Genomic DNA, 21,872 nt, shown 5'->3' with positions numbered 1-21,872 from the left:
ATTTTAAATGAAAAAATAAAGAAGTTTGTGAGCCCAGTCTGCAAAAGACGCCTCTAAACTCATTAATTGTTGTTAATTAAGCTGTGAAAACCTGAGGAGGATTATCCATCACACTGAACTTGAAGCCTAAAACTTGGTTTGTCAGATGGTTGACTGTTTTTTAATGTCAATACATTTGTGTCTGGATACTGTCAATCTGTTGACACCCACAGGAAGAATTCAAAGTCTTTGCTTGGATATAATCCCTCCCTCCCTTTATGCTCTCATTTTTATGTGGGTGTATTCAACACTTGGTGACCAACAAAGACACTAAATATAATTGGGTTAAATGTACACTAGATAAAAAGAGCAATAACCGAGCTGAACTGTGAATGGCGTTCCCTCATTAATCATGTTTACGAGGACATCTAGTGGTTTCTTTCTTCCAAGTGAAATGACGAGACTTCTCCATAGAACAAAAGGGCTTTATTCCACAATATAAACTTGTAACATCTTCAGCTACCTCCCCCACAGTATCCTATGCCGGGTTACACGCTGTGGCGGTCAACATGTCAGCGGCGCCACGTCGCCACTCCACAGATGTCATCCATCCATCTGTGTAGCTCTCTGTACATCATACCGTCGCTAAAGCACCAACACAACTCAGCGGAGATCAAGCCATTTAAGTCGATTCAGACAAAAATTATTGCTCAGATAAATAAACCTATTCTACAAAAAAAAAAATGGGAATACCGGTAATTATATTAAGATGCATGTACTAAACACTGGATTTCAAAGAAAAGAATAGTCATTTTTTGGGGGAATAGGGGATGAAAAGCGTGACTTCAGTCCCCTCAGCTCTGGATTAACATGCAAGGAGGTTCCAGAGAAGTTAACATTAACCCTTGATTAACCCTCTTTACTGTTCTAAGACTCCTTTTGCACCGATGTAATGGAATCCCATGCAGCACACTTCACATCCTGTGTTTTTTTTTTTTTTTTCATTTAGACAACCACAAACAATTCATAAGAAGAAAGAAATATATATATATATATATATAATATATATATGTAAAAATACAAAAAAATAACTAAACATTATAGTTCTGGACAACAAGTCAAAGAGGAGATAGCACCGTTGTTACAAAAGGGTCGGACACGTGACGGAGGTGACGTAGGTGAGGGTGGGGGGGGCGGATCAGTGACACATCCAGACTGGTGGCTCGAATAAACGGACTGATGACAGACAGACCTCTTCAGCCGTCCTTCAGTAAAAAGCTCTTCATTTTCTCGTGTGTCCATCGTTCAGTGTACACCTGACACAAACGTAGTCCTCCTTCTCCGCCATCTCGGCCGTAACGCCGACGCAGACTTGGTGGAACCACTTGTTACAGCTGCCGTCACACTGGACCCAATCCACCTGCAGGAAATGATTCAACATTAACACTGCATTAACCGATTGTCCACTTAAACGCATTGACATATCATCACTTTTTAAGTATAACAAGTTAGCAAACAGTTGCTTATTTACACGTCCAGCAGCTGCAGAGGAACATTATCAGGAATTCAGAGGTATGTTTCTGTCCACCTGATGAATGTAACTCCAATATTCACTCTCTTTTAGCTCTGTTGAAGGAAATATCTGGATTTTTAGCAGCTAAATGATTCACTATGTTCACCAGTTAGTTTCTAACTGTGTCTGTATGTCCGTTTGGTGCTGAGCAGGTAGAGTACAGTGAGTTTTTAGAGCTTTTTGTCTGAAAACAGCAGCCAGGAAACAATGGAAATAATGAAAACAATGAAGCGGTGGAACACACTGAAACGCTCTACAGGGCTGAGGGGTGAGTGGGTCCTTCAGTGTGAGCAACACCTTTCATCGTTAATATAAAAGCATTGATTTTATCCGCTTTAAATAATAAATTCAGTGTGCTCCACTTCTTTATTAGGATTAAGCACCAAGTTTCTCAGTTTCTTTGATCTTAACAGAGAGGTTCACATTCTCAAGTCTGTCTTAAAACATTAATAACATGCCCAATGCAACATTGAGATTGCTGTAATTATTCGTCCTGTTCATTCTGGCCATTAAAATGATACCTGCCTACCATGCTTACCCACCATACCATATAATTAGTATTATACTGTTTGTAGAATTAGATTCCAGTGGTGGCTGCGTAGGATTGTTTCCGACTTGTGTGATCCAAATATTTCCCATAACCCCGGAGCGTTGTTAAGTCCAAAAGTCACAACTTATTTGTTTTTATTTATTTGTTGGCATTTAGCCTTTCAAAAACAACATTTACACTGCGGAAAACCGCTTGCTTCTCCAGTTTTACAAATCTGCCATTTAAATAGCAAAAGGGAATGGGAGATGACACTCTGATTGATTTAATTCATGTCATGCAAAACACACCTATGATTAATGATTAAGAGACTAAATGCAACTCCTTTGCCCCTTGCACTTTACTTTGTGCCTTTTAACTACCAAATGAGGAGTTGGACAGGCCTTAAATGCAATTACGCCATGAACTTTAGACCATGTGCTATAGATCGTTTAAATAGGGCCCTTAATGTTTCATTATGAACATACAATTGAATTTCAATTTTCCATGTAAGAAAAGTTACAAAAATGTTTGAATCTGCCAAGAAAACTGCAATCGGTGCATCTGCAGTTTTCCTTCACCTGCTATCTTTTATGTTTGTGGCCTACATCCGATATAGATGCTTCACACTGACGGAGTCCAACTGCAAAAGTCTTTCTCTGCTGCTATACTCAATTAATTTTGTTCTTGATATATGTCATGTATGTTCAATATTTACATAACGGCTCCCTAAAGTGGAAGGTAAACCGACCTCTGCAGAGAAAAGAATCTATAGACAGAAGTTGTTCTCACCTCATCTCCCTCTGGCAGCTGACACCTATCTGCAGGACAAGCCGCCATTTCCACATCAGAGTCGGACTGGGAGAAATCAGAGCGCGGAGAGGACGAGGTCGAGGCCGGCCTCTTTTTATTCATCTTCTGTCTTTTGTGAGAGCGCTTTTTGTCCTTCACCCTGCGCTCTGCGTCTAATCCTTCCCTCTCCAGATGCCGCTTTGCTTTCTTTTCTGAGCCAATCATAGTTTCCCTCACATCATCGACACAATCCTGAAAATAAAAGACAAATTAAAACTGATATTAGGGGCAGTTTTTAGGAGTGTTTTAATCAATTAATTTGGTGGTTAAGAGTTTATACCTGGTCCAGTGGCAGATTATTTCCCTGAGAGTTGAACTGCTTGTGTTTATCACAGTCTGTGGACTCGTCCTGTGGTGGCGACATGCATTGGTTTATGTGCTGGCTGCTGGCTCGGTCCAATAAAACGTGGAAGAGGCTCTGGACCTCTGGCAGAGACACCTGCAGCAGGAGCCCCTCCACCATTAGCTCCTCCAGATCCTGACTCAGGCCTGTCACACAGAAAAACACCCACAACATAAACAATAATAATAATCTATAATGAACCATGACTCTGCGGTTTAGAAAGAGATGGCACTGACCCTGCAGCGGGATGCATCTCTGCTCTGTGTAGAAGACGGTCTGATTATGGCTTGTCCTATTCCACTCTGGAGTCAAACAAGGAGCCTGTATCAAACACATCAAACCCAAAACTTAACATTTGGACACGATACTTTTTCAATTAACTGTGAGAAAATGCATCACAAGGAAATGAAGAGTGACCTGAGTGTTGTTCTGAGTGTCATGGCTGCCTGAAGCCCAGCGGGTTAAGGTGGGCGGAGTTCCTGGCCTCTCTTCCAGTTCTGGTAGTTTACACGACTGTGAGATCTCCTGTGCTTGGTGCTGCCAGTTAACCGTCCTCTCCACCAGATAGTGCAGTGCGTCGCCCTCCGGCAGGCGAACCCCGGTGCGCCGCAGAGACGCCAGGAGAGAGACGGCTTTGTTCAAGGGGGGCTTTTCTGATCGCTGGCACTGCGGACAGAGCCACGGCTGTGTTTCGCAGCAGTTTGACGGGTCTCTGACACACACACTGTGGAAAGCATTTCTGCAGAGTTCGCACTGTAACATCGCACCCATGGGCGCCTTCTGACAGACGCACACCTTCAGGTCCATGCAGTCTGCTGTGGGAAGGAGCTTTGACTCATTAGCTGCCCTGAGATTAGAGAAAGCCTCCATCTCCCTCGCCCGCAGCTCCTCCAGAGTTGCCATCTGGTGAATAAAACACAGACTGAGTCAGAACATGTCCTGATAGTGAGAGTTCATTAACCCCATCAACTAATAATATACATTTATCTTAGAATTACTGCACTTACTGCAGAGGTAGAATCCCTGGTCTCTGAAAGAGCTTTTTCCACGTCGCGGAGAGTGTTGAGCCTTGATGTTTTCTTTTTGTTACTTTTCGGTGATTCTTTCCCTTTCTTGGCCTTCCTCTTTGGAGAACCTACATTTCCAACTTCACATCTTGGACACAGGACCTGTGATGAACAAAATAACCGTCAGGTGTTGTGCACCAACAGGCTCAGAGGAGTAGAGGCCAACATCCACGGGCTATTTTTCTTTTCAGCTCCAGAGAAGCTCACATCTCTGGAGTGTGAAATTCACTTGTAAATGTATACGAATTAGGGTTGCCCCTTCTAAGTCGATTAGTTGACTAAACGGTCGTTTTGATCTTAGTCTATCTAAGATCTTTAGCTACTTTTTAAGCTTTTTTCACGCTGAGTGACTTATTTTGAAGAAACTTATAAGCACGTCTCTGGTAAACACAACATTTAAAGTGGTAGTTTTGTGTGATTCTTTGTGGAGAAACTCAGTTGTACAGATCTGTCAATTAAATCAACTAATCTATTAGTCGACTAAAAATGTCTTTGGTCGAGGACAGCTCTAATATAAAGGCCTGTATTTATTGGCAATTATAATATTTGATGATACCTTCAATTTGTTACTGACTTTGTCTAAATACATATACAGTAAAAATTAGTGGGAGAGAGGGAGAGAAAGAAGGACAAAAGCGAGAGAATGAAGGAGGGAGACAGTCTCTTTACACCTACATTATGTCCTATCGTGCTCTCTGTGATGATAAACACGTTGTTTTGATACAGCCAAACTCATGACTTGGTTAAAACGTAGTATTTATGAGCCACAATCAAATCTCTATTTCTTCCATTGTCAGTCATTCTCAAGTTGCTGCGCTGCTGATTGGCTATATTGACACTTAAAATAAGTAATCGCAGAGAAAGTTAGGTTGTCTTCTTCAAGTTCAGCCCCAGAGCATCTGTTACCACATCTAAATGAGCTGCAAATGTTAAGTCAATAACGTATTCAACACAAAACTACATTAGAAATGAAGCAGCTGAAGAACATTTTCAGTGGACGGTAAAAAAAGAGCTGTGATGAAATCGGGTCCAGTGGACATTAGGAATAAGTGAGATGATGGGCTTTTTATTCATTTTAAATGTGTGGGATTTTACCTCCAGTAAGGTGAGGGTTGAGTCTCTCTGGAGGAAAGTTGTAGCTGCAGATTCTTTCCATTCTTGTACGTCTACCATTAAAGACTCCAGCCGGTCTAAAGGCTCCAGGTGGACTTGAATGGCTTGTCCTCGCAGCACCATGTCAGAGAGACTGTCCATCATCGGTGTGCTACCACTGGCCTGAAAGAAGCAGGTTATTGTGTTACAATCAGACTCAAATCAACCCACACAGAGAATAATATCCATCAATAACCCCCCCAACTAACCTGAAGCTCGTCGGCTTCTTGCAGCCACTCTCGGGCTTTTCTGATGGTGTCTTTCAGGAGGAGACAGTTTGGGAGGTAAGCAGTGATGCCAGATGCCTTCTCAGCAGCAGCACTAAGAGTCTCTATGGAGTGTGGTGGTCTGATGGGCAGTAAAACACAAATGACATACTGTAGGTAAAATATCTGCATCACCTCCAAGTTAATAGCTCACTATAACAAGTACTGTCATGGCATTTTCTTCCGACGTCTTCACAGGCTTTCTGAAATTATTTTTCCGACCAACACTTTCAAAACATCCCGTATGCACACTTCTTATAGGACTTTTAAAACCAAGACTCTCTAGATGGAATATAAATTATGAGAACGTCTTTGCCAAAACACTAGAAAATATGATTATAAACAATATTTTTCATACCGTGAAACCCAAAATTTAAAGCTGCAGTAAACTAAGCACGGTGAGGGAGCATAACACTTGTAAATGTAGAAATTTAAGCCCCGACTTGAAATTAGTTTTTCTGATAATGGAGAGGAAAAGATGCACATTCCTGACAGCCATGCCATTAAAGCCTTTGAAAAGCACTTGTGACAGTTAATACTGGACAGCACTGAGTACCAATGGAATGAGAGCAGAACTAAACATGATGCTCACTTTTTGTAGGTCTTGTTGAATATTCTAGCGGCAGCATTTTGCACTAGCTGGAATTAAAATGAAGCAAAATCAGGAGCACTGACTTAATATTACATTATTCACGTACAATCAGTGCAAATACCTGGACAGAAAGGTACAGGTATTAACAGGGCATGACAACCTATCACAGCTTGGTGATGTTTTTCCACCCTGTGGCTTAGACGCTAACTCCATCATGGAACCGTCGGCGCGGCCCTCACCTGGCTTTAAGGAGACTGCTGGACTTGTCCTCCCAGTGCTCGGACACAGTGAGCAGCTCCTGCAGGCGTGCCATGGCTTTCTCCACAGACGGGTGAGGTGCCAGGCCAACTCCCTGGTCGATGAGCCTCCGCATGGTCTCCAGAGTCAGGGTGGCGGGCTGAGCGCTGCCCTGCTGCACCCCCTCCAGCCAGCGGGCCTGCTCCAGCCTCACCCTCAGGCGGGGCAGCTCGGGCAGCTCCACATCGAAGTCGAAGCTGACGTCCAACAGGCTGTGGATCTCGGCGACACTGGGGACTTCGTCTGCCAGGACCTTCTCGCTGTGCTGCTGGAAGTCTTCGATGCGATTCAAGAGTTCCTGAAGAAAGACATTGTATTCAAGCTTACAGGAAGTCAAAATCAATTCTCATGCATACCTGATTTCAGTGTTAATAAAAGTCACATGTATTATATCCTACAGCAAATGACGTAGTACAGACACTTTACGGATAGGTTCACAATTGTTCAAGTCTGTCTTAAGCAATAGTCAGGTGTCCATATGAACATTCAAACAGATTTTGTTTGCTGTAATCATTCCTCCTGTTCATACTGGCCATCAAGAGATTAATTCCTAATGTGCTTCCAATGGGATGTGGGAAAAAATCCACAGTTCTGTGTCAGGGCTGTCAAAGTTAACGCGATAATAACACATTAATGCAAATTATTTCCTAACGCCACTAATTCTTTAACGCATTAATGTAATCATTCTTTTGGAGGTTGTAGCGGGCTCAATTTTAAAGCTAGCATGATGAGTCTGGCATCATATGAAACTAGAAAACCTAAGTAATCCATGGGTATCAAACATGTCATAATGCTAAATAATGCTCCAAACTTACGCTAAATTTTGGCGATGAATAACTGGCATGGCCATTTTCAAAGGGGTCCCTTGACCTCTGATTAATCAAAACGCACAGCGTCTGCCTAGCCTGAATTTAAATGAATGTTTCCTGAATTTTGAATTTTTCCTGTGGTAAAATCACAGGGATGCATTGGTCCTCTGCAGCCTACCTTCAACATGGGGGCTTGAGGGAGACTGCAGGAGAGGTTATACAGCTGCCTCACAAATGAACTCAGCTCTTCCACGCTCAGCTGGCTGCATGATTTCCCACTCCCACACCGATACCTAGGAGAGAGCGTCCAATCAATTAAAGAAATGAGCCTCATTAAGGCAGTCATACCCCTTCCCCATCTGATGCAGTAGAGTGTATTAACGCTACCTGGTCTGCCTCTTGCCATTCAATAGCTGCTGTGCCACCGAGGCACACTTCTCTGCGTCCTGTGTGACCAGACGTAGCCGACGCAGCAGGTCGTTGTCAGGGAACAGCTTGGACTCTGATTGAGCAAGAAGGGAGCGAAAGACCGGCAGGCCTGAGGAGAGAACAACTGATTAATCACAGTCTGACACATAAGATAACATTCACTGTATAAATAACATAAAACACAGTGCCTCTACCTCTTTTTCATCATTTTAGCCACTGTGATTGTGTTCCTTAAAAAGGACCATACCAGTGGTTTCAGCACAGTAAATACATGGTCTTATAATTTACATTACTGACAACTATTTCCCAATTCACGCAAGTGACGCTGTCATTTTTAAAAGAATTTTCCTAGCTTCCAGGGGTCGATTGTCAGTTCATTTTCGTATTATTCTATCTACGGAAACCCTGCAAGGCAAGTAAGGATACTTTTTTTATGGTGATTCATTTTCTAACTCGGATCTAAATTGTTCTCTCCTGTGTTTATGACTTAAGAACATGTGAAAAAAAGTGACCCCAGGGTAATTTTTCTAAGTTACTCTTTTTTTATCTGTGAAAACAGATGACAACTTCTTTTGCGAGGATACGTTTTGTAAGTGCAAGTGCAACTTTTTTTTCACCTGGTATTAAGTCATAAACACAGGAAAGAAAACAATTTAGATGAGACATAGAAAATGGATCACAGGAATTAATTTTTCCTCACCTGCCTCTCAGGGCTTCCGTAGATATCAGAATCACCTCGCAGACCCTTGAAACTTGCTCAACACAGCTAAGACGTCATTATGAAACACTAGTCTGCACTGATTTTTGTTAAAACGGATTTTAATTTTTGAGATGTTATTGTGGTAAAACAGCGGAGTGATCTATGAATCCTTCCTGGTGGTGCATTCACATGCTGACGACAGAACTTCGCCATTCAGCTGTCATACAGCTTTTCATTCATGCTATGATGTTCGGAAACTCAACAGGGAAGACAAATGATTACCAGACATGAAAGTTGTAAAATCTTGTCATAAATTTGACAGATAGTTGTATTAAATAGTCCATGAAAATGATTTTGCTGATTTCAGAGTGGAAAACAGTTTAGGCTACTCAACGGCACACAAACGCACCATTCCTGTACGTGGAAGTCAGACGTGCGCTATCAATAGATGACGTAACATAACAAAGAAGTAAAAGATTTCTCTCTCTCTGAGTAAATGTCAGACAGTGAATATCATGATGAGGACCTCCGACGAGAACACGATTACACTTTCTAGAGAACGACTGTTGTACCGAATCAGTTTGAGCATACTGTGTAGAGGGAATGGTGGTGAGGCGAGCGGAGTGAGACAGAACACCAGCCTCTGGAACCAACAGATGTCAAATTATGCAATTTACAACAAGTGTTTTTGCTGCCATGACTGGGACATTTTAGAACTGCTGCTGGAGGAGTTAGAGCGAGGCAGCGATGCAGTGACAAAGTTGTTCATCCCACCAAGCGACAATGTTTTGGTGAGAAATGTGTTGTGCTTCACGGAGCAGAGCCTGTCCAATCAGAACCATCGCTATATGTTTTAAGTCGGGTGTATCGTCTGAACCTTTTTTAGTTTGAACATTTTAACAATTCTGCAATATTAAAAAAGCTAAATTAAAGCTGCATGCTTTGAGAAATGAAGAACACAGGGTGCATTTATTTGGCTTTAACATGCTAAATCACTGGTATGGTCCTTTGATGCTTTTGTTTACTCATTTACTCTTAGTGCTTACCTTTCTTCTTTTCCAGTTTAGCCTCGAGAGTCTCCGTTACGAGGGAGGCCCATTCATCATACAGTTCAGCTCGCTGCTTCACTTCGGTCATCATGGGATAGAGCTCGTCCAGTGTGTATCTGAAACTGCAGAAGCAAATAGAACACTGAATACAAGTGGTAGAGGTAATAATAAGACACCAACATCTACTCCAGGAGGCCCAGAATATGAGTGATATAAGTGATGAAATATATATTTACTGACGTATCGTAAGGCTTATGGAGTAACGGAATACATGGAACAGCGTTATGTTATTAGGATACAAACAAAAGCTAACTGTATTTGGTTATAATTACAGAAACAAAGACACAATCAGATAGATTACTGATTTTTTTAGTAGAAATGGGGCTTATTAGTAGGATTACAATTTTAAAATGAAAAACCAATAACAATATACTGTACATGCGCACACTTTAAAGCACTCCACGACACGATTCTCACACAATAGCTTCTAACGTAAAAGAAAATGCTTCCACTGGGTGGATTATTTCACCATTATTTTGTATGCGCAGCAGAAAGGGGGAACAACACCACAGTACTGTGCAAGTTATCACAAAGCAGGATGGTTCGCGTACTTTACAGTTCATCGAGATTATGCTTTTTGCCGAGACCCATCGCAGCATGAAAAGACGGTTCGTGAGAAATGAGCAAACTGCTTCAAATTTTAGTTCAGCAAATAATACAGGACAAACCAGTAAATTGGCATGTAGGTTAATTTCATTTATTTTAATTTATACAGGCACTGCTGCTGTGCCAAGTTAAAATCCGGTATCACTAATGTGCCAAATGAATTCAGTCCTTGGATGATGAAGGCATAACTTGCACTGTACTGCGATGCTGTTTCCCTTTTCTTCTTTACATACAAAATAATGTTTACATGTAATTAGTAATTGTATCGGAATACATTTTCAAGTATATAATACATACAAGAAACCCTTCCAACTTGGCGTACAGTATTCATTATATTTATACAGCTTACAGGTGAAGTGTACTCTGAACTCTGTGTACAAAGCCTGTTAACTGCCTCTGAATCAGCCCTAGAGGGACTTACTTCAGTGTGTAGTTGGAGACGGGGCAGGAGCACAGGTCGTTGATGTGGTGCAGACAGACCAGGACTCCCGGGCTGCATGGACAGGTGACGGCAGACAGGTAGCAGGTGGTCCTGCACCTGGCACACTGCCGCTCGTCGTCCTGGAGGTGATCGTAATTTGCCTCCTTGAGATGCAACACCCCCTGAAGGTGTGAGACAACAAAGGTGTTAAGAGCAAATCGACACAGTGAGCTGGTTTGCACGAGTGAACATGATATCTCTTAACACTGTATTTAATGTGTAATTGTTGTAAAGAAAGCCTGGAACCCTGCAGCTATCAACAAAACGTACACAGTAAAAGCAATTACATACTTTTTTTTGTGTTTATATTATGTTATGTTATGTTTTTACACAATGAGAAGAAATTTAATTCTGCAGAAAGTTAGTTGTTTTCACATCCCATCTTTAACAGACAAGAGTATCTGCTCATGAAGAAACAATGTAGTCAGTATAATGGTGTATTGATATATTAAAAAGGAGACTATCCTACCAGCTTCTTCACTTTCTCTCTCTGTTTCTGCTCTTCTCGGATCATGGAGACCATGTCCTTGTGAACAGCTGAGGCCAGGACCATATCGAGTGTGCGGGCTTTCGAGGCCATGTTACACACCATCTCGTCATGGGAGAACACATTGTACCGGTGCAGCACACGATAGTGGTCAACACACTGCCTGCCAAGAGGCATCTGGGGATAGAGAGGGGAAAGAAAGGGTAAGTAAGGACAGTTCATTAATGTTGTGTAGAATCCACAAAAAATACAAAGTCGCAAGAGTGAAAATTAATCTGCAACAATTTTGATAATTGATTGTTCCTTGAAATAATTTTGTATTATGTATAATTTAATGGCTAAATTTCACTGGTTCCAGCTTGTTAACTGTGAATATTTTCTGGTTTTCTTCTGTGATAGTGAACTGAATATCTTTGGGTTCTGTTTGATCTGTGGGTCAGACAAATCAAGATATTTGAGAAGTCATAAGGGGTGTGGGAACTGACATATTACAGACCAAACATTAAATCCAGAAAATAATCTGTAGATCAATGGACAATGAAATGAATGAATGGTGCTCCGATCGTTCAGCCACCGATCGTTGTTGGAAGATATTCGTTCAAAATAGTTTGATTGATAAACAATGACAACTGATTGACGCAAAACACACAGACAATTTCTCTGATGTGCGAGTTGTGTCTCTAAAGCCCCTTTCACACAGCCTGTTCAAAGGCCGTTATTCTGCCTCGTTGTTCTGTATAAAAGGTACAGACACAGAATGGGGAGCATTGTTGCTCCACCACTAAGACGGCAGCTGAGGTAGTCACAGAGTCGAATCGACGTCTGTGTATAAGGGACAGCTGGCATGGTGGGACTGCATGCACACACACTAGACACTGACGCTGTTGTGTTACACGTCACACCGGCATCCAAAAATCACAACTGGGGCAACATCATGGTGGATTTGTTTAGTTCAGTGGAAAAAAAGCAAAGCCAGTGTAATGAGGGGTCTTTTTTTTTTTTACAGCAGTACTGCAGGATCTCTGTATAAAAAGGGGCTTATGAGAGAGAGTGGAATATGTTGCACATGTTGCCTGCAATAAATAAACAGTTGTCAATTCATGATACTTTCTCATCTCTTAATTTCAATAATTAATATACAATTTTGTTAAGAATAGTTAAATAAATAAATGCTGCTACACAGCAAATAGAAGGCTTCAAATAGACCGTGTGATCAGTATGAGCCGATGATGCCAAATTGGTGATCGGCCCAGAAAATCCTGACTGGAGCACCTTACCATGAATCGTTAGTTGCAGCCCTACATGAAATTAAATCTTACACAAATGTCCTTTTCTTCCCTCCAGTTTATATAATAGCCTTTGCAAGAAGTCATATGAAAACCCTCTAAATGTTGTTGTTGTTGATCATCTTTCCGCTCCTTCCGTTAGGGGTCACATAGCTGATCATTGATCCGCACATTCTTTGGTGGTAGGAACAAACCGGAGAACCCAGAGGAAAATGAAAACACTCTAAATACTGAAGCTAATCTAAACACTGATGCATTCATTTATAACAAAAACTCACACCTGTACTTGTTTGTTGGTCGACAAACACTTAGGTTAGCCATTGTTTTCAAAATACTTCCTCAAGCATAATAGAATTACTTCTACACCAACAAGGTATAAAGTGATGCGTACCCAGTCCACAGTGCAGAAGTTGACTGCCTCGGCGAAGTTGAAGCCCTGATTGAAGCCGCTGTGGTAGGCTCTGGGAAACGTGATGACAAACTCACCAGCACACTGGTTTGTTCTGTAAATCTGAAGGTCAGCAGAAACAAAAGAAGAGGATTTATGTTCCTGTTAGAAAGAACAGCTTCTCGTTCGTGAAAATGTCAGCAGTGCATTACTGCGGATTATAGATAGGAGGCGTCAAGTACATGTCAAACGAACTACATTAATACGTACTGGAACTCCGTGGGCCATCAGGGTGTTGGGGTTCATGATGGTGACCAGCTGGTGCAGCAGGTCAGGCTGAGACTCAAACAGCTCTGGGGCCAGTTTCCTCATCACCGCCTCCAGCTGTTCTGCAGCGAAACCAGGAGCTCCGTACCAGGTTTTGGGTTCCCCCCTGGTGGTGAAAAAGAAAAACATAAGATTTAGCTTGAAATGAAACAAAAATAACAACGTCTAGACCTGATATTTACCATCACAAGCCACCATGAATAATTAATTTGCTCTCATCAAGATAAGCCCTTAAGTCTTAAGTACCAGTGCAGGTAGTTGATGGAGTAGCTCCAATGATCCTCGATGTGCCAGCAGAAGGAGGAGAAGCACATGCCAACATAAAGCCACGGCAGCGTCATCCCACAGATGTCAGCTGTCACATGAGTCAGTACAGACGGGTTCATCATCGCCAGGTTGTTGAGGTTCCAGCCACACTTGAGGTATTTCTGCAACATACAGTTTAATAGCACAAGAATATATAAGTGTTTAAAATGATCAATTCTTTTAAGCCCATTTAAGCTTTTGCTTAAATAGACACTTGCCCATTATGTGTTGATGAGCTACTGTAGCTAGCAGTAGTGACAGCGTTTGCTGCAGGTCTGATGGTGCCGACTGAAACTCCACCAAGGATTAAACAGACGTCGACAGACTCAATCTACTGTCGCAACAATCCTACTTTCAGTGTATAGGTGTGTAAAGGTCTTCCGACAGCAGTGTTAATTTTGTTAACGAAAACTCTGACTAAATAAGTTTGCCAACAAACTTTTTTTTCTAGACTAGACGTGACGAGATGGCACCAATGTCATTAAACACATATTAAAGGTCTCTCTTGACAATGAGAACCGGTGTCTCAATAAGATTACCTGTATAAATAAAGGCTAAAAAAATAAAAAATAAATAAAAACCGGGACTATATAAACATGCAATGTTGTTGACGAAAAAAGAGGAGACAAAAACATTATTGTTTTTTTTGTTTTTCTCAATGCAGTAGTTTGGTGTCCTGTGCCATGCGCACCATATCAGGTCGACACCGGCAGCAGCACACAATGAGCAGTCAGGACACTGAGTAACTTGTTAACTAGGTTTAATAACAACAACAGGGCTTTGGAGAAAGAAGCCATGTGATATTGTGGCTTGACTATGTTCAATATAATCTGATGATTAAAAAACACTAAAATGTTTTCATTGACTAAAACTATACTAAAATAGTTAACGGTTTTCTTTAACTAAGATGAGATTAAAATGCTCAGACTTTTAGTCAACTAAAATGTGACCAAAAAAAAACAGGATGAGGTTGACGAAGTATGAAATTACCCAATAGCCCACTATTGTATAAATAAACATATTATAACTAACATTACTGCCAAGAACAGACAAGAGACGTTTGTAAATCAAATTTAAGACTTTTTAGTACCTTCTAAGGCCATTTCATGAGGAAACAGAATTCAAAGCTTTTTATGACTTGATAAGTCATACAGCATCTCTAAGGGTTTACCTCATCAGCTGGGGAAACCTTAAATTTTCCGTTGGGAATGGGGAATCCGCTCCCAAACTCCTTTGAGGCGATATCTGCTCCATATTCTACAGTAACGTCCTCTTCGATGGCTCCCACCAAACGCCAGAACTCTTTCTCCACCAGCTCTGTGGGGACCATCTGTAATGAATACATGAAGGAGACATTCAAATTTAAAAAAATACTCACAGCAAGAGAGACTGACAGATTTATTTTGAACCTGTTTTTACTTACATGAACTGGCATGTTGAAGTAATCGGATTTGAACGCATCAGCCATTTGTCCAAATGCACGCAGGGAATAGTCTCTGTATGCTTGTTCAAAGCCAAATGCCTCGTGAGGTTTGTTGCATTCCTGTGGGTAAAAAAAAAAAAAACATCATTGAACAAATGTTGAATGTGTTTTTGAGCCATTCCTATATTCTCTTTTTTTATGTTATAAATGTTTGTATAAACTCCCTTTTAGGAGAGGATGGACTAGTTTCGATAACTTGCACAGCTCATTAATAAAGAGTCAATTTGCATCACTTTAATCAGACTTTATCCTCACCTGAGCGAGACACTTGGGACACCTCCAGTCTCCTTTGGGGATGTCGGGTAGAGGAGGGATCAGGCAGAAGGTGTGGTAGCTGTCGTCACAGCCATCACACAGCAACAGACGTTCTTCATCTCCCCCGCTGCTACACACAAGACACACGACCAGATCCACCTGGAGAACAAGAGGAGGAGTTTGTAATGAATCTGTTTCAGAGCCATGACAACTGAAAAAATAGCTTCATTAGTAGCTGCATTAGCAGAATCTAATGTGGTTTCTATAAACAAACAATAGACAAAGACAATTTTACATCACAGGTTTAATGTTAAGTGATTAAATCTGAGCTTGGACGTTTGATGATGAATTAAACCGACAAGCCTATTCATTTTTGATCACGAAATTTGATATTACATGAAGGTACATCTCATCCAAAAGAGGAGATAAAGGACATTTGTACTTACTGGACTTGTAAGAACAGGAGGGATGATTTTCTTGTACCGTGACTTTGATTTGTCAGCTTCAATTATTGGTTCCTTAATTTCCACCGGTTCCTGTTTCACTGGAATTGGAATCTCTTTTTCTGCAAGACAACAGGAAACATTACTAGCACCTTTACAAAGCGCAGCACTTTTGTTTTAATAAGAACTTCTACAGTAAATACACTTGACATTAACGTCCCCTCTTCAGCATTTATAAGCTGTATCTAAACATTTAATAAATGGTTTATAATACACTATAATGTAGCTGTGCGTGACTGTAAAGATATATTTAAGAGTTTTTCTATGTACAGATATATTAGAAGTGCTCAGGTGAACATATTTGATGCCATCTGGTAACTACTCATTCAATATTTGGAGAAGATAACAAACAGAGTCTAATGTTATGTACAGATTTTTGTTAACAACATAATTTAGGATCTTTGGGTTTTGTTTTGGTTGTCTAGGTTGGGGGTGTTTTTTTCTTCTTTCTTCCTCGCTTCCAAGCTAGTATGACATGGTTGGTACCGATGGATTCATTAGGTTTTTCTAGTTTCATATGATGTCACTATCTTCACTCTAGCTTTAAAAGTGAGCCTACTACAAACTAAAAATCGCAAGTTGCGTTAATGCATTAAAGAAATTAGTGGTGTTAAAATGAATATGCGTCAACGCGTTTCCTTTGACAGCCCTATATATATTATATTGTTATAACTGTTTATTATCTGTTTATAGGAAGAGTTATAGTTGTTGAAAAATACACTAATGAAACTTATCCTTGCTTATAACGAATGCAGTATGCAGAGGCATTAAACAAATGTGTCATCTGAAATAATGTAAATGTCATTAGTGTAAATATTGCTTCACTCTGTGATGTGGAGCCTGACCTGGTTCTTGCTTGGCGACAAAAGAACCCATCCTCCTCCTCAGGTTGGGCCTGTTCTCACCGGGCTCACCTGGTTCAGTCTTCACACAGACGACCTACAGAGAGAGTGAGAAGATAAACTGCAGGCAACTTAAAACTACTAAAATCGTGATGTGGAAATATGTGGAGAAAAGTTAAGAATGGAGTTTGTGCTGCTTGTTTCAGGAGTTTTAGTCAGGTGTTTTGTGGCTCTCTTCAACAACACCTACCTCACACTTCATGCGCTTGGCCCTGCGAGCAGTGGGGCCGGTGTCGGGCGTCTGGGCGGTCTGCCTCTGAGCCTGGTCCTGCAGCTTGTGCTCCTTAGTGTCTACGCTCTCCGTGATTCCTGTGCTCTCCGCTGGCTGGATTGGCTTCTGAACACACTGAAGGAATAGTATGATAGTTAAACCCACAGCTAAGTGGCTTTTAAAAAAAAAAAAAAAAACATGTGTGTGTGCCTAACTGGAAATACCTGTATGTTCAAATAGACAGTAGGAAACGAATGGAATACTAGATGCAACGTTTAATATGACATTGCAAACACTGACAGGATAGATTTAAGTGTCTCCTGTAAAATAGGAAGTGTGAGCGTACTACAGCCTGCATTTAAAAAGGGATCTCCTTATTTGATTATCACTTCTGTTTACCAGGTAATAAAATAAAAATTAGGAAGTATCAGCAGCTACCAAACGTAGTTGAAAGACTGAGATATACTCTATCAAAGAGAGTATTTGGTATTAACAGTTTCAAATTAAACAGCTAGAGGGCAAAAGAGGCCATAAGAAGGATGTGGTTAGTTACAGCTTGTCACCCAAAACAGGGAGCATAGAAACTAAGGAGGAACATGCCAAATCAGAAGAAGAAATAATAGATTTGAGCTGAGGCAAGGGTGAACAGATAAAGAATATCAGACTTCCAAGGGCTGCCTGTCGAGTTGGCAGTTTAAGTAATTATAGAGAAGAGAAAATCTACTACAGTGTTTGAACTGATAAATAATTAGCACCTAATTGCCGACTGCAGCCTGTCTCAGAAAAAACAAAAGAATTGTATTTGAAATTTGTCCCAAGATGCATGTTAAGTGTAGATTAGCTCGTAGAGGGGAAGGTCACTTGTTTGAGGTGATGCTATTGCTGTAAAACCAGCGAATGACTGTTTTAAGAAGGGTTAAATTCGCAGTATCATGCCTGCAAATATGAAAACAATAAGCTGGACACACAGTATATACAGTCCAGCCACAAATAAACATGCATTCTTGTTAATTGTGAGGCCAAGTGGCTTTTAACCATGACACAAACATACCTTTTCAAGTCCAGGATCAGCCTCCAAACGCATCAGTTTGGAAGCTGCCTCTGGTGCCTGAGGCAAGAGAGAGTGCCGGGTAATTACAAAATTTAGAGTGACCTCTCCAGGAGGTCACACAGTACCAATCCAATGACTTTGGATAAGCTCTCTTGCAACATGTTATGGAATATTTGGATGCAAATGCTATTAAATGATTAGACACCAGATTGTAAATTCACACTCAGTATATTAGTCGGACGACAGAGTTAACTTCTCCAATGAAAAAATACTGTAAAGAACAAATGTTCATCTCTAAATAAAATACAACATAAATAGAGCATGCATATCCTAATAATGCATTTTGTTCCCATTTATCTTTATGGTCTTAATGTAATCCATATTCCTTCAAATTTTTGATAGGAATAGTTTCTTCTTGTTCAAAGTGAAACACAAATGTTTAAGCATAATAAATATGTAATTTCCCTTTGACTGTAACATTAAATAACTGGTATTAATAAAAAGGTATGGATAAGCATTATTAGGGTTTTGTTTACAAAAGGGACACCAGCTTGTCTTTGTGAGTATCACCAGGGACAAGATATGCTGTCATAATGATGCATGTGTCCAACTCACCAGCAGGTTCGCTCCGCTCTGAAACAGATTGTATGGATAGAGCGTTCTCTCATAATGCCCTCGCAGGTGTGAGCCGATAGCTTTGCCAGGGGCAAAACCCATTTGTAGTGCAATCTTGGTCCATCGCCTGTCCTGACAGACGGTGTCAAATCCACCCTCATCTGCTACCAGCTGAAACGACAGTGAGTCACGTTAATGGTGAGAGTTCTTTTAAATTGCATTTTACATATAAAAATAATGTGCAGTGTTGTCAATTACCAACCTTATTTAGCTTATACAAATCCAAAATCTTCCTCTCCACATGAGGAATCTTCAGGGCACATCCCTGCAAATCCCAGAATTTAGCAATCTGGTCCAAGAAGTTGAGCTTGACTCTGGTCTGTGCCTGGGAAAAAATACAAGGAACGATAACAGTCAGCCACGAATTAATTAAATTATAAGGAAATCAACCAAGACAAGGAATTCAAGTCTTTCAAGGAAAACCAAAGCAATCACTGGGGGAAATAACACAGGGGCTAAAAATGATCGGAACAGGCTGCATTTTTGGGATAGTGTGCCCTATTGTTTAAAGTAAATAAATAAATGCACTTTCAGTTTATTTTTTTAAATTTTACGTAACAATTACGCATTGTAATTTCCAGTCTAAATTTGAAATTAATTTAATGTAAAATAATGTCATTACAAGGCATTAATAACATTAGTGTTCTTTGTTATTGTCAGTGTAGCACACACAGGCCAAGTAAATACATAACTGAGGTAAAAACATGATAAGTAAATGTTTAATTTTATAGAACACTGACACACAAACACAGATGTGGTTAAATAAATTACTGGAATATAATTTGACTAACAAAACTCACCTCCAGCTCATTGAGCCTCTGGATCCGAGGAACAAAGTGAAGTCTGTCGACATCACAAGCAAACGGAGGTTGCCAACCCTAAACAGCAACAAAAATACACAAAAATGGCACGTGAAGGTCATAATAACACGCAGCCTGGATATTTATGTAGTTGGCAGTTTTTCTGATTATCATTCTTGCATTTATAAGTTATATTGTTAAGTGTATTTATTTTTCCTTTGAAGACGGTGCCCTTGTGGCAATTGTTTTTCAAAAGCATGGACCCAAATTTCAGAAATTTACATAATCTTTACTTGTGGTGACTTAAATAAACTTAAATTAAGCAGATAAAAAGAGGCACATTACTACACGGTTGCAGGTTTTAAAAACTGATGTTTGAATCAAGTTTGGCAGAAAAAGCAAGGCCCTGCTGATTCTGGACGAACACGGTGATTCTTTATAGCACATCACAATACTGATTAATATCTGTGTCAATACTCAAAACACAGCCTTGCAGAAATGACAACAAATGTCCCATCACATAAGCAAAGGGAACCCAAGTTTCTTGTTTTAAGTCAGTAGCCAACATCCCCCACTGGCACACACAAAATGGCCAGATGGAAGACTCACCAGCCCAGCTTACCACAAAGCCAACATGGAGGACAACACCCTTACAACACAGGCTCATGCATGAACAGTGGCTCATCTTCTTCCAAGAAACTTACATTATAATAACATTGCACTGCATTGTTGTGCAACATGAACCACAACTTCACAACTCACAACTTATTATTGAACAATAATAGTCTTTATATTTTAAATAACCCAGTGGACTTCTTGTCCCATCATGAGGCAATTTCTGTGATCATTAAAGGGCTCATTAATTAACATTAAACACACACTGCTTCATGTACTCATTAGAAACTAGCAGCTGATGATGGATGGAAGTGACCCAACAGCATCAGGATGCTCTCCAACCAATAACCCATAATTAACCTCCACTTTGAGGACATTAAAGGACAAAAGGGAATAACAAGTGTTTACATCCATGTTTATATCTTTTCATCATCTTCCTCTCTACTTAGGAGGAGGAGGAGGAGGATGAATAGCTTCCGCATAGCCACCTAATGTCAAAGCTGAGAGCTGAATGATGACAGGTTGGCTGTTGAGCTAGGAGCTAGTGTTATCCTAGCCTAGCTTAGCTTAAGTGGCTCAATGAACGGAGGCTTTGTTGACACACATTCACCCATAATCCACTTTTAATGCATTCACACGTCTTTATTGCTGCTAATGAGGCTTTAAAATGTATTAAAAAGCAGCGCGGTTGTGGTGTAAAGAGGTGATAAGTGAGAGGTAGGTAGCTGAGAGCAGCACAAAGACTGAACCTGGTTAACATGGTAACATCCGCCATGTTGAACAGTCCCTTTAAACCAGCAGCAGCTCCTCTCGGTTCATCTCTACGGTTACATCTCCCGGTTTAACGGGGGGTTTTAACGACACTCACCGGCGGCGGGCGGACTTTACAGATGCCCGTTTTCTCCGCGATGGGACGGATCTTGTTGATGAAGGCGAACGGGTCTCTGAATTCCTCCCAGCTCGGCTCGAAGACCGGGCACTCCGGAGGAGGCTGGAACTCGTCCGGCCGGGGCTGCTGCCGAGTCTGCTGCCGAGGCTGGCTCATCGTGAGGCGGACTGGACTCGACCCGGTGTTGGTGCTGCTCCGGAGCTCCGACTGGACGGGTCAAAGTACCGCCGTGCTACGGGTCTCCTGGAGTGTTTTTATCCCCGTTTGGTCACCGTGAGCCTCGGTGTTAGTCAGTCAGTCAGTCAGTCAGCCAGCCAGCCAGTCGTCACCAGCTACCAGAGGAGGCAGCTTACACACATAGAGCCTAGTACACACACACATCAACATACACACGTTCACACACACATCCATGCACAGTGAGGAGAAGGTTCCAAGGCAGTGAGCACGTCCGCTGGAAAAACTAGACACCACACAGCTCTTATTGATGCAGGAGGGATTTATCTGTGTGCATCAGTGCTTCATGTTAAATCTACTTCTTAATGAGTAACTATAGAGCTACATGTGTGTTTTTCATATTTTAAGTGTTGTGGTGCAATATAGTAGTTATAATATTACACCTCATTTTATATGAGACATCAAATTGTTACATTTTAATTTCTGATCTTATCATATACTTATCAAACTTTAGCAACCACACAATCTAGACTTGGATTTAACACATTTATTGTTGAACTGATGAGAGATGGAGCCTCCCTTGTGTCTAAATGTGTGCGAACAGTATGCTACAGCCAAAGTCTATCTGTTTATATCATGTTTATTTTTGTTTACATTGCATATTGGTAGAATTTCATTTTTTTTTTATTTTATTCTAACGTTTTTATCTATTCTTTTGTTATTATGCTGCTTACTTGCA

At 40.9% G+C, this 21,872-nt stretch overlaps 1 protein-coding gene across 2 annotated transcripts; it reads right to left on the bottom strand.

The window, feature by feature from the left end:
* Window positions 1–448: 448 nt before the first annotated feature.
* Window positions 449–21,387, bottom strand: kdm5bb (lysine (K)-specific demethylase 5Bb). 2 transcript variants are annotated; one of them, XM_037772401.1, is made up of 28 exons: window positions 20,939–21,387; window positions 19,456–19,533; window positions 18,858–18,980; window positions 18,596–18,766; window positions 17,981–18,037; window positions 16,909–17,064; window positions 16,662–16,755; window positions 15,760–15,878; window positions 15,314–15,472; window positions 14,999–15,118; window positions 14,747–14,905; window positions 13,516–13,697; window positions 13,213–13,375; window positions 12,946–13,065; window positions 11,251–11,445; window positions 10,722–10,903; window positions 9,632–9,756; window positions 7,844–7,994; window positions 7,635–7,749; window positions 6,590–6,945; window positions 5,702–5,840; window positions 5,436–5,615; window positions 4,281–4,442; window positions 3,691–4,176; window positions 3,510–3,594; window positions 3,211–3,419; window positions 2,871–3,122; window positions 449–1,399 (listed from the first exon to the last, which is right to left on the bottom strand). In XM_037772401.1, the coding sequence occupies exons 1-28, from the start codon at window positions 21,113–21,115 to the stop codon at window positions 1,262–1,264; spliced, it is 4,653 nt and encodes a 1,550-aa protein (XP_037628329.1). In that variant the 5' UTR covers window positions 21,116–21,387; the 3' UTR covers window positions 449–1,261. The 2 variants fall into 2 exon arrangements, with proteins under 2 accessions (XP_037628329.1, XP_037628330.1); XM_037772402.1 differs by lacking the exon at window positions 17,981–18,037 and having other exon boundaries at window positions 1,262–1,399.
* Between the last annotated feature and the right edge of the window lie 485 nt (window positions 21,388–21,872).

The sequence above is a fragment of the Sebastes umbrosus genome, chromosome 6 (genome assembly GCF_015220745.1).
Source record: "Sebastes umbrosus isolate fSebUmb1 chromosome 6, fSebUmb1.pri, whole genome shotgun sequence".
Taxonomy (NCBI): Eukaryota; Metazoa; Chordata; class Actinopteri; order Perciformes; family Sebastidae; genus Sebastes; species Sebastes umbrosus.
The sequence above is the reverse complement of the archived record's forward strand: the minus strand, read 5'-3'. Positions and strand labels throughout refer to the sequence as shown.

What these genes read in the sequence shown, in the direction of transcription:
- kdm5bb (XM_037772401.1), bottom strand. Translation starts at nt 21,115, where the DNA reads ATGAGCCAGCCTCGGCAGCAGACTCGGCAGCAGCCCCGGCCGGACGAG. An exon ending in CCAAGCGCATGAAGTGTGAG is followed by an intron (nt 16,756 to 16,908) that starts GTAGGTGTTGTT and finishes CTCTCTCTGTAG; the next exon opens with GTCGTCTGTGTGAAGACTGA. An exon ending in AATGGCAAGAGGCAGACCAG is followed by an intron (nt 7,750 to 7,843) that starts GTAGCGTTAATA and finishes GCTCTCTCCTAG; the next exon opens with GTATCGGTGTGGGAGTGGGA.